The sequence below is a fragment of the Coregonus clupeaformis genome, chromosome 18, assembly GCF_020615455.1.
Source record: "Coregonus clupeaformis isolate EN_2021a chromosome 18, ASM2061545v1, whole genome shotgun sequence".
Classification (NCBI taxonomy): Eukaryota; Metazoa; Chordata; class Actinopteri; order Salmoniformes; family Salmonidae; genus Coregonus; species Coregonus clupeaformis.
The window spans coordinates 5,862,447-5,880,894 of NC_059209.1; the positions used below are offsets into that span (position 1 = coordinate 5,862,447).

At 46.4% G+C, this 18,448-nt stretch overlaps 1 protein-coding gene across 1 annotated transcript in view; it reads right to left on the reverse strand.

Moving 5' to 3' along the window:
• Positions 1 to 18,448, reverse strand: part of LOC121553878 (voltage-dependent T-type calcium channel subunit alpha-1I-like) — a 174,478-nt gene that overhangs the window by 101,346 nt on the left and 54,684 nt on the right. Inside the window, exons 6-8 of the mRNA XM_045227043.1 lie at positions 13,201 to 13,360; positions 10,807 to 11,149; positions 7,759 to 7,851 (exon numbers count right to left, since the gene is read on the reverse strand). Coding sequence (XP_045082978.1) covers positions 7,759 to 7,851; positions 10,807 to 11,149; positions 13,201 to 13,360 — 596 coding nt within the window. The remainder of the gene's footprint in view (positions 1 to 7,758; positions 7,852 to 10,806; positions 11,150 to 13,200; positions 13,361 to 18,448) is intronic.

Sequence of the window (18,448 nt, forward strand, 5' to 3'; positions counted from 1 at the left end):
TGTACACTGTCGCATGCAAGAACAATCCTTCTTTACCCTGTCTCCTCCCCTTCATCTACACTGATTGAAGTGGATTTAACAAGTGACGTCAATATGGGATCATAGCTTTCACCTGGATTCACCTGGTCAGTCTATGTCATGGAAAGAGCAGGTGTTCTTAATGTTTTGTATATGTACACTGTCGCACGCTAGAAAGTCATCCCGGAATTCTACTTTACTGTGTTGAAGACTGTTGAGCGAAGTGAATGAAGGGTTAGTAGATGCTATATTACCATATTATAAAATGGGTTGTTTGGATCCTGAATGCTGATTCGTTGGTTGCAGGGAGTTATAGCACCAAAATCCCTGCATTCTCTGGGTAATGCAAGTTAACAGTTCCATTCGATTTATTAATGCGCATTTACTGTCCCACAGCCCAGCCAGTCAATTTATAAACGGGGAAATATTGTCTTGCCGCTTTTTTTCCAGGGCTATACACTGCATTAAAAGGCATGGAAAATGGAAGGGCACCAGGCATTGATGGGCTTTCCGTTGACTTTTTAAAGTCTTTTTGGGCTATGTTGGGAGAGGATTGGCTAGCAGTAGTTAATGATAGTTTAACCGGAGGGTTACTACCAATAAGCTGCAGAAGGGCTGTCCTCACCCTACTGCCCAAAAAGGGTGACCCTAGGGAGGTGAAGAACTGGAGGCCGGTGGCTCTATTGTGCACTGATTATAAGATCCTGTCAAAGGCTTTGTCCAACAGGCTGAGGGAGGTGATGGGGCAAATCATACATACGGACCAGTCCTACTGTGTTCCCGGCAGGCAGATAGGGGATAACATTTCTCTGATTCGTGATTAGTTGGACGTCTCTAGGGCTATTGGGTTGGATGCTGGTCTAATTTCAATTGATCAGGAAAAGGCATTTGACCGAGTTGAACATCAATACTTATGGCACACTTTTGAGGCGTTTGGGTTCAGCTCTGGTTTTATTGCCATGATAAAGGTGATATATGGTGACATTGAAAGTGTATTGAAAGTTAACGGTGGTTTGAGTGTTCCTTTTAAAGTGTGTAGAGGTATTAGGCAGGGATGTTCTTTGTCGGGAATGTTATATGCCATTGCTATAGAGCCACTACTAAATAGCATTAGAAGTCGCATTGAAGGGTGTACCTTTCAGAGGATATTCCTCCTATTCGTCTCTCAGCCTATGCTGATGATGTAGTTGTTTTAGTGAAAAATCAAGCGGAGGTGGATAGTTTGAGTCTAATGGTTGATCGTTTTAGGGGAATATCCTCTGCAAAGGTCAATTGGGAAAAAAGTTGTGCTTTACAGATTGGAGAATGGTCTGGAGGGATCATGGCTTTGCCAAGGGGGCTGGAATGGTGTAAGGGAGGTTTTAAGTATCTTGGAGTGTACCTAGGAGATGAGGGGACAATGGAAAAAAATTGGATTGGGGTGGTTGAAATGGTGGAAGGGAGGATGAGGAGATGAGGTTGGTTGTTATCGCGTATGTCATATAGGGGGCGCACTATTATAGTTAACAATGTGATTGCCTCTGCACTGTGGCATCGGTTGTCAGTTTTAGAGCCACCATCTGGCCTTCTGGCTAAGATACAGGCAATTATTGTGGATTTTTTTTGGGATAAATATCACTGGGTTCCACAAAGTGTTTTGTATTTGTCAAAAGAGGAGGGGGGACAAGGTCTTGTACATCTTGCTAGTAGGGCTGCTGCTTTCCAGTTTCAGTTTATTCAAAGGTTGATTTATGGACCGGAAAATGTGGTTTGGAGAGGGGTTGCAGGTCTTGTATTACAGCAGGTTGGGGGATTAGGTTTAAAGAAAGTTTTATTTTTGGTTGATAGTAGCCAGATTTCTAGGGGAGGGAGTACCTCCGTTTTACAGAGGCTTTCTTAGGGTGTGGAGCATTATGAAGGTGTCCAGACTAACGTCAGCGGAGTCAGCGCATTGGCTGTTGGAGGAACCTCTGGTGTATGGGGCAAGACTGGATTGTACAACTGCAGCTGTTCCATATTTCTCCAAGATTCTGGTGAAGGGCAAAATCATCACCTTAAAACAGTTAATGGCCATGGCTGGGACCGCCTTAATGGATGGAAGACGGGTGGCTGAACATTTGGGGGTGAGGTCGGAAAGGATTGTCGGACAACTGCTGGGAAGCTGCAGGAAGGCTCTGTCAGCAGAAGAGTGGGGTATGCTAAATAGTCACAAGAAGAAGGTACAAGATGAAAACGTCTCATTTCCAAGACTAGGGATTACACCCAATATCCCAGAGTCAGAAAGAAAGGCGTTATTACTGGATTTGAGAGGGTTGGAAGAGGTGGGTTTGGATGAGGTGAATGGGAAAGACTTATATAGGGTGTGTGTCAAGGTTTTGAATAAAGATAAATTGAAAAATAGAAAAGACACTCCATGGAGGGTAAAATTGGGCATTGATGACAAGGTAAAGCCAGCATGGAGAGCACTGTACAAGCCACCGTTATAAAAGGGTACTGGGGATATGCAATGGAGGGTTTTGCATGGCATCATTGCAGTTAATGCTTTTGTATCTGTTATTAACTCAGATGTTGGAGATGGATGCCCTTTTTGTAATATAAGAGAAACTATTTTTCACTGTTTTATGGAGTGTGAGAGGATAAAACCTCTCTTGGAAATGCTGGAGTCTGTGTTTACAGCTGTAGGGGAGATTTTCAATAACACTGTTTTTATTTTGGGGTTTCAATATAGTAAGCATGAGAAAAGAAAATGTCAACTGTTAAATTTTATTTTGGGACAAGCTAAGATGTCAATTTTTCTGAGTAGGAAACATAAGATAGAAACGGGATATGGGCAGGATGTAAGATGTGTTTTTAAAGGATTAGTGAAAGCAAGAATGAAAGTGGATTTTGAGTTCTTCTCAGCTGTAAAAGATCTCCCATTGTTTGAGGAGAAGTGGGCTTACGAAAGAGCGGTTTGTTTTGTGGAGGAGGAGAAACTATTTTTTGTTGATGAAATGAGTTGAATGTATATGTTCTTTTGTATTTGTATTTTATTTATTTTATTTAGGAATTACATTTGTTTTCATTTCTGAAAAGGCAGTGTGCCATTATTTATGTTAACACTTGAGTATAAAATAAAGGTTTTATAAAAACTCAAACTCTCTCTCTCTCTCTCTCTCTCTGATTTATTCCCCTCCCTCTCCTTCTCCCCCCTCTCCTTCGCTCTCTACCTTTTCCTGCAGTCTGTCTTGTCTGATTTCTCTCCTCTCTCAATTCGAGTGGAGACAAAGCCTTAATGGAAGGGTACTCGTCTGTCTCTTAGTGTGAAAACGAGAACATCTTATCTACCCAGCATAATAACCTATTGAGACTGAGACATGTTGTACAAAAGATTTGTGTGAAAATAAGAGCGTCTTCTTGTAATAACTTTGAGACTGAGACATGTTGTAAAGAGGCTGTATGAAATGTACAGGATATGTGTCATTCGTGTCCTTGAAAACATAATTCCAAGTACTTGTACTCGATATGTATTAAACACATATTTATTTGTGTGAAAGAGAGAGCATCTTGTTGCATAATAAGCTAGGAAAAGACTGCAATGTTGGGTAACAGTGTAAAATGTATTGGATGAAAATTGGACAAAAGCATCTGCTGAGCATACAGGCTATACTTATGTTGTTCAAAGGAGATGTGTAAAAAGCATCCATTTATATGTACACTGTCGCATGCAAGAACAATCCTTCTTTACCCTGTCTCCTCCCCTTCATCTACACTGATTGAAGTGGATTTAACAAGTGACGTCAATATGGGATCATAGCTTTCACCTGGATTCACCTGGTCAGTCTATGTCATGGAAAGAGCAGGTGTTCTTAATGTTTTGTATATGTACACTGTCGCACGCTAGAAAGTCATCCCGGAATTCTACTTTACTGTGCTGAAGACTGTTGAGCGAAGTGAATGAAGGGTTAGTAGATGCTATATTACCATATTATAAAATGGGTTGTTTGGATCCTGAATGCTGATTCGTTGGTTGCAGGGAGTTATAGCACCAAAATCCCTGCATTCTCTGGGTAATGCAAGTTAACAGTTCCATTCGATTTATTAATGCGCATTTACTGTCCCACAGCCCAGCCAGTCAATTTATAAATGGGGAAATATTGTCTTGCCGCTTTTTTTCCAGGGCTATACACTGCATTAAAAGGCATGGAAAATGGAAGGGCACCAGGCATTGATTATCCCCTGGAAAAAAAGCGGCAAGACAATATTTCCCCGTGCTACTAGCCAAGCATTTGGTTTGGTACAGCGGGGGTTAATATAAGACAATATTTCCCCGTGCTACTAGCCAAGCATTTGGTTTGGTACAGCGGGGGTTAATATAAGGCAATATTTCCCCGTGCTACTAGCCAAGCATTTGGTTTGGTACAGCGGGGGTTAATATAAGGCAATATTTCCCCGTGCTACTAGCCAAGCATTTGGTTTGGTACAGCGGGGGTTAATATAAGCCTCGCTGAGTGCCTATCCGACCTGTGCAAGATGTTGCAGTTTTTTGGGGGGCGATCTCCACTGTGCCATGCACATGACATGACGTGACAAGACTGACAGCTTCTCTGATCCAGGCAAATTCTTTTATCAGGATCATTATAATGGATATATCCAAAGAATTGGCAACAGAAACTAAGGTAAAACAAACAAAAACGACATAGTTTGCTGTCATTTCAGCTGCTTGATGTGATTGTGTGTTAGCTTGCCTTTAGTTGGCTAGCTAGCTAGCAAAGGATAAGTAATGTTAGCCTAGCTGTCCTCCATTACTATATTATTGACTTGACAATCAGCTGGTTTTTGCCTATTTATACATTAATTATCAAATAATTTTTTGCTGTTGTGCGTCCCAAATGGCACCCTATTCCCTATTTAGTGCACTATTTTTATTAGGGTTCATAGGGCCCTGGTCAAAAGTAGTGCACTATATAGGGAATAGGGTGCCATTTGGGATGCAACCCTGTGTTTTTTTCCACTCCACAGGGTGGATGTGAGTGATGACAGATCTGTCTGTTGTGTGTCGGTGTTTTACAGTAAAAACAAGTGTCAGAGACGGAGAAAGACATTTGTCGTGTTCCAGACCTCGTTAATTTGGTAATGATGTCATATCCTGTCTGGGAACATACTGACAGCAGTTTCCTGTCCACAGAGGGGGGGGAGAGAGAGAGAGAGAGAGAGAGAGAGAGTGTGTGTTTGTGTTTGTAGCTTGGAGCCAACGGGGGGCCAGGAGACAACCGGTAAACCGGTATAGAGGTCCAGCGGAACGTGTGTGTGTGTGTTTGTGTGTGTGACTGACCCAAACCTACAGATAAATCATCCCCCTCTTTCATTTGTCTCTTCTCCAACCATGACACCACACCAGACAGGCAGTGTGTGTGTGTGTGTGTGTGTGTGTGTGTGTGTGTGTGTGTTTGAGTGTGTGTGTGTGTGTGTGTGTGTGTGTGTGTGTGTGTGTGTGTGTGACTGGATGCGAGCCTAATCCCCAGGTGGTCTGAGCATCTAATAATAATCCCTCTCTATTACTGTGCTGATATCATCTCTGATATGGAGAGAGAGGGAGAGAGAGGGAGAGAGAGAGAGAGAGAGAGAGAGAGAGAGAGAGAGAGAGAGAGAGAGAGAGAGAGAGAGAGAGAGAGAGAGAGAGAGAGAGAGAGAGAGAGAGAGAGAGAGAGAGAGAGAGAGAGAGAGAGAGAGAGAGAGAGAAAAAAAAAACCTTTAGGTATTGTGGTTGATGGAGTTTGACATTGTCCCGGGGCCGATTTCTAAATGAGTTAGACGTAAATGTGTGTGTGTGGTGTGGTATGGTGTGAATATGGTGTGTTCCTGCTTACCAACCTGCCTGTGTGCAGGGCATGCGTGTGCGTCCGTGTCTGCATGTGTTTGTGTGAGTATGTGTGTGCGTCTGTGTGTGTGCATCTGTGCCTGCATGTGTGTGTGTGTGTTTGGGTGTGTGCCTGTGTGTGTAATATGACTGACTTGTGAACGAAGGGGACATGTCTTTGACTGATTACTTCAAAGAGAAGGCAGAGAGAGGATAGACTTTAGAATAAAGGAGCATCAAATATTAATACAGACAATTAAAAAATGTAATTAAAATACAACAGAAGGCTGCGTCCCAAATGACCCCCTATTACCTCTGTAGTGCACTACCTTTGACCAGAGCCCATAGGGGTGCAGTCAGAAAGGAAAGCACAGAACAAGAGTGAGAGAGAAAGTGACAGAGAAGGACCGGAAAAGACAGAACGAGACAGAGAGAGAGAGCGAGAGCGAGAGCGAGACAGAGAGACAGACAGACACAGAGAGAGAGACACAGAGAGAGAAAGAGAGAGAGAGAGACAGAGACAGAGACAGAGAGAGAGAGAGAGACAGAGAGAGAGACAGAGAGAGAGAGAGAGAGAGAGAGAGAGAGAGAGAGAGAGAGAGAGACAGAGACAGAGACAGAGACAGAGACAGAGACAGAGACAGAGACAGAGACAGAGACAGAGACAGAGACAGAGACAGAGACAGACAGAGACAGACAGAGACAGAGAGACAGAGAGAGACAGAGAGACAGAGAGACAGAGAGAGAGAGAGAGAGAGAGAGAGAGAGAGAGAGAGAGAGAGAGAGAGAGAGAGAGAGAGAGAGAGAGAGAGAGAGAGAGAGAGAGGAGGAAAAGACAGAGGGAGTAGTAGAAAGGTCTGTAAATGACTGTTTCCGTGCTGCAGTGATCTTCTTCTTCTTCTTTTTTGTAGCTTGGCACAGAACCAGAGGAGCAACAGTTCTGTTGTAAACACTAGCTCTTACTGCATAATCTTCATCTCTGTGACTGTGTGTTTGTGTGTGTATGTGTGGGGAGTGTGCATACGTGTCTGTGTACCTGTGTGTGTGTTTGTGTGTGTGTGTATGTGCGTACTCGCGTCTTTGGCAGTGACAGGCATGGAATTTTGCATGGCGGTCTAATGACTGCGATCACCACTTCTGGCTGCATGTGTTGACACAGAAATATAATTAATAGAACGGGTGACCCCATTCAAGTCAATGACGACATAATGGGTGGACTGGCGACCATTGCGAGTAGAAGCAAAGCAGGAAGTAAAAGCAGGACGTAAAAGCAGGAAGTGTATCAATATTTGCTGTGATTTGTTGATTCAACTCAACAGACATTACAAAAAATACATTCCATAGAATGAGCCACATGAGTTAGCATCATTTGAATGAATATTCTATATTACCATGGAAATTATTGCATCACAATACCAAGCAGCCAATGCGAGTCTACGCATGAGTTTACCAGTCAAATTGTCAGGGTTAGATGTTCCAAGCCTGTTCTTTTCATTCAATTTTTATGTGTGCTGCTGCTGCAGGGAGGGTGGTGTTGCCTAGGCAACCAAAGACTTGTTTGCTACAACACCTTGCTTGTTTCAGCAAGTAGCAACAAAGTTTCATCATGTTGTTAGGAGTCCATGTTACCGCAGAAACGGACTCAACCACAAGAATGCCCGGCGTCCGTCTTCAGTCAGCTGTTTGTTCCACACAAACAATGTTTTTTCCCCCGGTTATGACGGTTATTTTATTTTCATGACGGTCTTCATCCATAACCGTCGGTTACACGGTTATACGGTAATTGTGCAAGCCCTAATCGTGTCTGCATACCTGTGTGTGTGCATGTGTGTGTATGTTTGTGTGCATTGTGTGTGTGTGCATTGTGTGTGTGTGTGCGTATGCATTGCGTGTGTGTATTGCGTGTGTGTGTGTGTACTTACGATGATGAGCAGTATAAAGTAGATGAAGTTGTAGAAGGAGTGAGCATCCATTACATAGTACATGATCTCTACCCAGCCCTCCAGAGTGATCACCTGGAGAGGGACACAAACACACACACACACACACACACACACACGTCTCTAAGTCAAGGACAATAGGCTTTGACATTCCCATTGTCACCAATAATTCAGACATTTCACCAAGACCTAGCTTAGTTTACATTTTACATTTTAGTCATTTAGCAGACACTCTTATCCAGAGCGACTTACAGTTAGTGAATACATTTATTTAAAAAAATTATACTGGCCCCCCGTGGGAATCGAACCCACAACCCTGGCGTTGCAAACGCCATGCTCTATCAACTGAGCTACATCCCTGCCGGCCATTCCCTCCTCTACCCTGGACGACGCTGGGCCAATAGTGCGCCGCCCATGAGTCTCCCGGTCGCGGCCAGCTGCGACAGAGCCTGGATTCGAACCAGGATCTAGTGACACAGTTAGCACTGCGATGCAGTGCCTTAGACCACTGCGCCACTCAGGAGTTTGAGTCCTTCTACAGATCAAGCAGATCAGTCACCCTCCTGTTGACCTCGACTAGAGAACATAGCCTGATAGTATCCACTTCCTGATTCATTTCCCCACTAAAAGTCACATAGAGGAGAGCACTCTGTCTCTCTGTAATGCAATCAGATAATCAGATAGCGAGTCAATTATAGAGTGTATATCTCACCATCACCTAATCGCTACTGTCAGACACTTAACTACTCCTGGAGGACTACAAGACATGCAGGCTTTTGTTCTAGACCAGCATATATTATTCAATTAATTACAGCAAGTAGATATCTCATTACCTAATCACTACATGGTAACCTCTACTCTATCTGGTCACTACCTAATCACTACATGGTAACCTCTACTCTATCTGGTCATGACCTAATCACTACATGGTAACCTCTACTCTATCTGGTCACTACCTAATCACTACATGGTAACCTCTACTCTATCTGGTCATGACCTAATCACTACATGGTAACCTCTACTCTATCTGGTCACTACCTAATCACTACATGGTAACCTCTACTCTATCTGGTCACTACCTAATCACTACATGGTAACCTCTACTCTATCTGGTCATGACCTAATCACTACATGGTAACCTCTACTCTATCTGGTCATGACCTAATCACTACATGGTAACCTCTACTCTATCTGGTCATGACCTAATCACTACATGGTAACCTCTACTCTATCTGGTCATGACCTAATCACTACATGGTAACCTTTACTCTATCTGGTCACTACCTAATCACTACATGGTAACCTCTACTCTATCTGGTCATGACCTAATCACTACATGGTAACCTCAACTCTATCTGGTCATGACCTAATCACTACATGGTAACCTCTACTCTATCTGGTCACTACCTAATCACTACATGGTAACCTCTACTCTATCTGGTCACTACCTAATCACTACATGGTAACCTCTACTCTATCTGGTCATGACCTAATCACTACATGGTAACCTCTACTCTATCTGGTCATGACCTAATCCCTACATGGTAACCTCTACTCTATCTGGTCATGACCTAATCACTACATGGTAACCTCTACTCTATCTGGTCATGACCTAATCACTACATGGTAACCTTTACTCTATCTGGTCACTACCTAATCACTACATGGTAACCTCTACTCTATCTGGTCACTACCTAATCACTATATGGTAACCTCTACTCTATCTAGTCACTACCTAATCACTACATGGTAACCTCTACTCTATCTGGTCACTACCTAATCACTACATGGTAACCTCTACTCTATCTGGTCATGACCTAATCACTACATGGTAACCTCTACTCTATCTGATTACCTAATCACTACATGGTAACCTCTACTCTATCTGGTCACTACCTAATCACTACATGGTAACCTCTACTCTATCTGATGACCTAATCACTACATGGTAACCTCTACTCTATCTGGTCACTACCTAATCACTACATGGTAACCTCTACTCTATCTGGTCAATACCTAATCACTACATGGTAACCTCTACTCTATCTGGTCATGACCTAATCACTACATGGTAACCTCTACTCCATCTGGTCATGACCTAATCACTACATGGTAACCTCTACTCTATCTGGTCATACTCCTAACCTCTACTTTAGGGGTGGGACAACTCTAGTCTAAGAGGACTACAAGGTGTGCAGGCGTTTTTCCAACACAACAGTGCAACGGACAATTATATCTCCCGATCACTCTGTCATACACTTAACTCTACATAAACCAATCTCCCTTGGAGGAATGCAGGCTTTTGTTCCAACCCAGCATGCATGATTCAATTACAGCAAGTAGATATATCCCCATCTCCTAATCAGTCTTTCAAACACCTAACCTCTAATCCAGAGGTAGAACAACCTATGTCTACCTATTTATTGCCTTACCTCCATAACTTGCAACATTTGCACACACTGTATATATATTTATTTCTGTTGTATTTTTGACTTTGTTTTGTTTTACCCCATATGTAACTCTGTGTTGTTGTTTTTATCACACTGCTTTGCTTTATCTTGGCCAGGTCGCAGTTGTAAATGAGAACTTGTTCTCAACTGGTTTACCTGGTTAAATAAAGGTGAAATAAAAAAATAAAAAAATAAAAAATGTCCTAGAGGACTGGCAAGGTGTGCAAGCATTTGTTCCAGCCCAGCGCCAACGTGCACTAAGACACCTGATAAGACTAACTATGATTTAAGTAAAAGTTGAATCATGCATGTCGGTGCTGGGCTGGAACAAAAGCTTGCACACTGCTGTCTTTCAGTACAGGGTTTTGATCTGTGCTATACTCTAACCAATACAGCTCTATGGACCGTGCAAAGACATACGATTTGACAAATATTTACATCAATAGAAAAAAAGAGCGAATGAAAGCGAGCTAGGTAGGTGTAGAGAGAGACATGTTGTGGTGGATATCTAGCTGAATCATGAAGCTCAACCAATAGAAATGAAGAAAATAAAGTCCAAACCACCCAATCAAAGCCCTACCTGAAAGATGACAATCCAAGCATAGGCGATATTGTCAAAGTTGATCGCTCCTTTATGTGGGTTGCTGTAGCCCGTATGACAGCGTGTGTAATACTGGTTCCAGTTGACACACAGTCCAGGCCCGCTCACTGACCCGTTAACCAGGGGTTCAGGGCTCAGTCCCAGACCCTGTCTGTGTGTCACATCGTCCTTGTCCAGGCAGCAGGTGCGTCCTAGTTCTCGGCGGGCCGGGACGTCGGTGCACGCCATGATGCCGTTGTCCTGGGCAAGAGAGCAGATGAAGGGTCGCTCATCATCCTCGTCTGCCATGTAGTAGGGGCGGGGCAGGGAGATGCCATTAGAACTGGAGGAAAGAGGGATGGAGCGGAGGAGAGAAGAGAGAAGATGGAGGTCAAGCTTAGGAGGGGAGGGGCAGGGAGATGACTGTAGAGCTGGAGGAGAGAAGGATAGGGGGATGGGAGAGGAGGAGGGGCCATACCTGATGGTTTTTCATGATTTTGTTGTAAGCCCTTAACCATTGCCCTAACCGTGACCACTCAGAATGAATGCCTAACCTGTTAAGCTTTGAGTTGTTTCTGTTTTAACCCTGTAAACACGCGGAATGAATGCATCAAAAATAGACGTTCATCCATAATACAAGTCGAATTTCGAAGGGAAGCTACGAGATGTTGTTGAGGGGGTCAGTATGATGCCTGTGGAGCTGGAGGAGAGAGGGGTGGAGGGATGGAGAGGAGGAGAGAAGACTCAGGTTTATGACCATGTAGAGGGAAGATGAACAGATAACATCTCAGGTATTGTCTCGTCACGCATACACACATATGTGCACTCATAACAACACACAGAGCACACACAAACAGAACACACACACACTCACAGTGGCTCGAGACGTTATCAGTTTTTTGTTTTGATTTGTTGTGTGTGTGTGTGTGTGTGTGTGTGTGTGTGTGTGTGTGTGTTTGTTGGTGTGTGTGCATTTCAGTCTGCGTGTGTGAAGGTTTTAGCAGCACTGCAAGGCTGCACAAGTACTTCATGCCAATGTAGAGCATTTGAATGGTCTGGTATTGGAATTTAGAGCAGCGGAATATATTAAGATCAAAGAAGAAGTAGAAGAAGAAGTGGATATGAAGAGAGATTGTGTTACGAAAATCAATACCAGAAAAAAGGCTAAGGAAATACTGGCAGTAGTATCAAGAGACATGGACATTTAGAGAGAGACAGAGAGAGAGAGAGAGAGAGAGAGAGAGAGAGAGAGAGAGAGAGAGAGAGACTCAGTGAGCATAGCCTTGCTATTGAGAAAGGCCGCCGTAGGCAGACCTGGCTCTCAAGAGAAGACAGGCAACCAGTGAAGAACAAACACCATTGTAAATACAACCCATATTTATGTTTATTTATTTTCCCATTTGTACTTTAACTATTTGCACATTGTTACAACACTGTATATATACATAATATGACATTTGAAATGTCTTTATTCTTTTGGAACTTCTGAGTGTAATGTTTACTGTTAATATGTATTGTTTATTTCACTTTTGTTTACTATCTACTTCACTTGCTTTGGCAATGTTAACATACGTTTCCCATGCCAATAAAGCCCTTAAATTGAAATTGAATTGAATTGAATTGAGAGAGAGAGAGAGAGAGAGAGAGAGACAGATACAGAGACAGAGAGAGAGAGAGAGAGAGAGAGAGACAGAGAGAGAGAGAGACAGAGACAGAGACAGAGACAGAGACAGAGACAAAGAGACAGAGAGAGAGACAGAGAGAGACAGAGACGAGAGAGAGAGAGAGAGAGAGAGAGAGAGAGAGAGAGAGAGAGAGAGAGAGAGAGAGAGAGAGAGAGAGAGAGAGATGAAGAATGAAGAGAAGGGGAGGTGCTGCACAGGATGATCAATTATCCGACGGTAGAGAATTCCCTGCTCTGCCATCAAACGAATCGGAACGCTACGGGGGGGATGGACTACCATGGTGTGTGTGTGTGTGTGACTGAAGATAAGGTACTACATGACTACAATGACTCTGCAAATTGTGTGTGTGTGTGTGTGCTTGCGTGCTTGCGTGTGTGAAGGTAGTGGTTCCTTATAGATTGTGACAGAGGATCTAGGGAAGGAGTAGCCATCTATATATTGATGGAACTATGGTAAAACATAGGGAGAAACAGCAGGCACACGGAGAAGAGAGAGAGGTAGAGAGAGCAGAGAGAAAGAGAGAGGGAGAGAGCAGGAGGGAGAGAGAGAGGGGGAGATAAAGAAAGAGAGAGAGGGAGAGCTCTCTCCATCTCTCTTACTCTCTCTATCATTACATCAGGAAAATATGATTCCATCAATCATCATCATTTACACTGGAAGAGGTCAGGAAGTCACACACACACACAGTCACACACACGCTGTTACTCACAGGGTGAAGTTTTCCTTGGGGTAGCAGCGGTTCCTCAGTAACCCCGCCCACAGCTGTACTCCGATGACGCCGAAAATGAAGAAGACGAAGAAACAGAGCAGCAGGACGTTCCCCAGCATGGGCAGAGTGTCCAGGAGGAGGTTCACCAGGATACGCATACCTGACACACACACACACACACAGACCAGTACAGAGGTGGTTGTAGAGGGTTTTACTGCTAATATCACTGGAGCTTCATAAGGAACTAGACAAGACGGGGATAAAGAAAGAAAGAGAACATCCTTTAATTTGGACAATATAAAATACAGCATTTATAGTTATTCCTAAATATAGAACAGTTCCTCCCTCTCCTCCTCCTCCTCCCCTCCCCTCCCTCCCTCCCTCCCTCCCTCCCTCCATTCCTCCCTCCCTCCCTCCCTCACCTCAGAAAAGACAAATGAAAGACCGGACGCATGGCTGATAAGCTAGACAAGGGATCTGAAATCTCCTGATGCTGAAGTAACACGAGGCAAAATGATGCCTTTCTCTGCCTTACAATAACCTTCAACTTACTATTCACCTCACTAAACAATTCACTATTCAATTCACTAAACAATTCACTATTCAATTCACCTCACTAAACAATTCACTATTCAATTCACTTCACTAAACAATTCACTATTTAATTCACTTCACTAAAGTCTAACCCTAACCCTCACAGTCTATTCAGCTCTTCGTCCTCATAATGATATTCTTACATGGATATTCTTAATCCATATTATCTCATTATTAACAGTTAAATGGCAGTGACTGGGCCTCCCTTGGGGTCCTTCAGTACTTAAAAACATAATGACTGATTCATCTGTTCTTGTCACGGTTTCGGCCGAGAATGCGCCTCCTCCTTGTTCGGGCAGGCTTCGGCGGTCGTCGTCCCCGGAGTACTAGCTGCCACCGTTCGATGTTTCATGTTTGTTTGGTTTTGTCTGTTTGTACACCTGTCCCTTGTTAGTGTTTGATTTTGTTTCCTATTTAGTTATCGTGTGTTGGGTCAGGTGTTATGTGTGATTATTATTGTCAGCTGTTGCCATTGTTGGGTTTTCTCTCTCGTGTTGTTTGTATTCGAGAGTCCGCACTGCGTGCGCCTTTTCTTGTTTTTGCGCACTGTTGGTTGTGTGCGTAATTTGTTCTTGCCTCCCGGTCGGGTTGGCTATTTCACCTGTGTGGAGTTACTATTTTTGGATTACTAAAGTCTGTTGACGAACACCCTTGTTCCTGCGCTTGATTCGCTGCACCACATCCACACTCAGCGTTCTGACAGAATCACACATCACACTATGGAATCAGCAGGAGCAACCGCGCCAACGGACATTATGGAGGACCGTCTTCGTGGGCAGGAGGACAGGATCAACCAGATCGGTCACGCCCTGGATCGGGTGATGAACACTCTCCACCGATGGGAGAGCAGCGGGGTACCCACGCCCCCACCTACCGGACCATCCCCATCGGTCAGTCCTCCTGTCTCCCTTCCGGAACCCAGCGGGATTCGGCTCTCGCTCCCGAGGGCGTACGACGGCTCCGCTGCCGGGTGTCAAGGGTTCCTGCTGCAAGTGGAGCTCTACCTCGCCACCGTACACCCGGCGCCCTCGGGACACGAGAGCGTCTCCGCCCTCATCTCCTGTCTCACCGGCAAGGCGTTGGAGTGGGCCAACGCCGAATGGAGGAGAATAGACGCCGCTACTATTACCTATGCGGAGTTCTCCCGCCGCTTCCGTGCCGTGTTTGACCATCCACCAGAAGGGAAGGCGGCGGGGGGAGCGTCTGTTCTACCTCCGACAGGGGATGAGGAGCGCACAGGATTTTGCTTTGGAGTTCCGGACTCTAGCGGCAGATGCAGGGTGGAATGAGCGGGCCCTCATAGACCACTTCCGCTGCAGCCTCCGGGAGGACGTCCAGAGAGAGTTGGCGTGCAGGTATACCACGTTGTCGTTTGACCAACTGGTCGACATGGCCATTCGGCTGGACACCCTGCTCGCCACCCGTGGACGTCCCGGGTGGGGGTTGCCCATTCCACCTTCCGGCACCTCCGAGCCGAGCCCTATGGAGCTCGGAGGTGCTGGCGCTAGAGAACGGAGGAGTAGGAACCCGAGGGGGGCCGTTCCCTGCACCAACTGTGGCCGTGGATGGCACACCGCGGCTAGGTGTTGGGGAAGGTCCCCCGGTGGAGGTGAAGGCAGGCCACGCATTGGGGAGTCCTCCCAGGTGAGTAGGCGCCCTACTTACCCAGAGCTTTCTGTCGTTCACATAACCTTGCCTGTTTGTTTCCCACAGGTTGCACCTCGTTCCCAGCATAAGGCGCTCGTAGATTCAGGCGCAGCTGGGAATTTTGTAGATCGCCAGTTCTGTGTAGAGTTAGGGATTCCTCTCCTTCCCGTTGATAAGCCTTTCCCTGTACATGCCCTAGATAGCCGTCCGTTAGGATCTGGGTTGATTAGGGAGGTCACAGCGCCCTTAGGATGAAGACGCAGGGGGTAATGAGGAGACGATTCAGCTCTATCTGATTGACTCTCCTGCGTATCCGGTGGTGCTGGGACTTCCCTGGTTAGTTACCCATGATCCTACTATTTCGTGGCGAGAGAAAGCTCTTAAAGGGTGGTCTGTTCAGTGTGAGGGGCTATGTCTGGGTGTTTCCATAGGGGCGACCTCGGTGGAGAGTCCAAATCAAATGCCCGCACTGCATATTCCCCGAGTATGAGGATTTGACACTGGTGTTTAGTAAGACAAGGGCGGCGCAGCTGCCGCCTCATAGACAGGGGGATTGTGCGATAGATCTCCAGTTAGGAGCAGCACTCCCGCGGAGCCATGTGTATCCCTTGTCTCAAGAGGAGAGGAAAGCGATGGAAACTTACATCGCCGAGTCTCTGAGACAGGGATACATACGGGCCTCCACTTCACCCGCTTCCTCGAGCTTCTTTTTTGTGAAGAAAAAAGATGGAGGGTTGCGCCCGTGTATTGATTACCGCGGTCTCAATCAGATTACGGTGAAGTACAGTTATCCACTTCCTCTGATTGCGACTATGACGGAGTCATTACACGGTGCTCAGTTCTTCACAAAATTGGATCTCAGGAGCGCATATAACTTGGTGCGCATTAGAGAGGGCGATGAATGGAAGACAGCATTTAGCACGACCTCCGGTCATTACGAGTATCTCGTCATGCCATATGGGTTAATGAATGCTCCCTCAGTCTTCCAATCCTTTGTAGATGAGATTTTCCGGGACATGCAGGGGCAGGGAGTAGTCGTGTACATAGACGATATTCTGGTGTACAGTTCTACCCGAGCTGAGCATGTAGCCCTGGTGCGCCGAGTGTTGAGGAGACTGTTGGAGCATGACCTATATGTCAAGGCAGAGAAATGCCTGTTCTTTCAGAAGTCGGTCTCCTTTTTGGGTTATCAGTTGTCTGCGTCAGGGGTGAAGATGGAGGTTGACCGGGTGTCAGCTGTGCGTAATTGGCAAACCCCAACCACTGTGAAAGAGGTGCAACAGTTCTTGGGTTTTGCGAATTATTACCGGAGGTTTATCCGGGGTTTTGGACAGGTGGCAGCTCCCATAACGTCTCTGTTGAAGGGGGGTCCGGTGCGCTTGCGGTGGTCAGCTGAGGCGGACAGGGCTTTTGGGAGACTGAAGGACCTGTTTACCTCGGCGCCGGTGTTGGCGCATCCGGATCCCGCTTTACCATTCCAGGTAGAGGTAGACGCGTCTGAGGCCGGTATTGGGGCCGTCCTCTAACAAAGGTCTGGCACACCACCTAAGCTCCGCCCCTGTGCCTTTTATTCTAAGAAGCTCAGTCCGGCGGAGCGGAATTATGACGTAGGGGACAGGGAGCTGTTAGCCGTGGTACAGGCCCTAAAGGTGTGGAGGCATTGGCTTGAGGGGGCTCAACACCCTTTCCTCATTTTGACGGACCACCGTAACCTGGAGTACATCCGGGCAGCTAGGAGACTGAATCCTCGCCAGGCCCGCTGGACTATGTTTCTAGCCCGGTTTGTGTTTAAAATCACTTACATCCCTGGGTCCCAGAACGGGAAGGCAGATGCCCTGTCTCGGCGGTATGACACGGAGGAGAGGTCCGTTGAGCCCACTCCCATACTACCAAAGTCTTGTCTGGTGGCACCGGTGGTATGGGAGGTCGATGCAGAGATCGAGCGGGCGGTACGCACCGACCCAAGTCCTCCACAGTGTCCAGTGGGTCGGACGTACGTTCCGCTCGAGGTACGCGATCGCCTCATTTATTGGGCTCATACGTCCCCCTCCTCTGGACATCCAGGTATCGGCCGGACAGTTCACTGCCTTAGCACTAAGTACTGGTGGCCAACGTTAGCCAGGGATGTGAGGGTTTATGTCTCCTCCTGTTCGGTGTGTGCACAGTGTAAGGCGCCCAGACATTTGCCCAGGGGTAAGCTACAACCCCTGCCCGTTCCACAACGACCCTGGTCCCACCTCTCGGTGGACTTTGTTACAGACCTTCCCCCCTCACAGGGGAATACTACCATCCTGGTCGTTGTGGATCGGTTCTCGAAGGCCTGTCGTCTCCTTCCCATGCCGGGTCTCCCTACTGCCCTACAGACCGCTGAGGCTCTGTTTACCCATGTGTTCCGGCATTACGGGGTACCCGAGGATATAGTGTCTGATCGAGGCCCCCAGTTCACCTCCAGAGTGTGGAGAGCCTTTATGGAACGGTTGGGGGTTTTGGTGAGCCTTACCTCGGGTTACCACCCGGAGAGTAATGGGCAGGTTGAACGTGTCAACCAGGATGTGGGTAGGTTTCTGAGGTCTTATTGCCAGGGCCGGCCGGAGGAGTGGGCGAGATACGTTCCGTGGGCCGAGATGGCGCAGAACTCTCTCCGCCACTCCTCCACCCAACTAACCCCTTTCCAGTGTGTGTTAGGGTACCAGCCGGTTCTGGCACCTTGGCACGAGAGCCAGATCGAGGCCCCTGCGGTGGATGAGTGGGTGCGGCGCTCGGAGGAGACATGGAACGCTGCCCACGTCCATCTGCAGCGGGCCATCCGTCGGCATAAGACGAGCGCCGATCTCCACCGCAGTGAGGGGCCTGTATACGCACCTGGAGATCGAGTCTGGCTCTCGACCAGAAACCTGCCCCTCCGCCTGCCCTGCCGGAAGCTGGGTCGGCGGTTTGTGGGGCCATTCAAAGTCCTGAGGAGGTTGAACGAGGTGTGTTACAGGTTAGAATTGCCTATTGATTACAG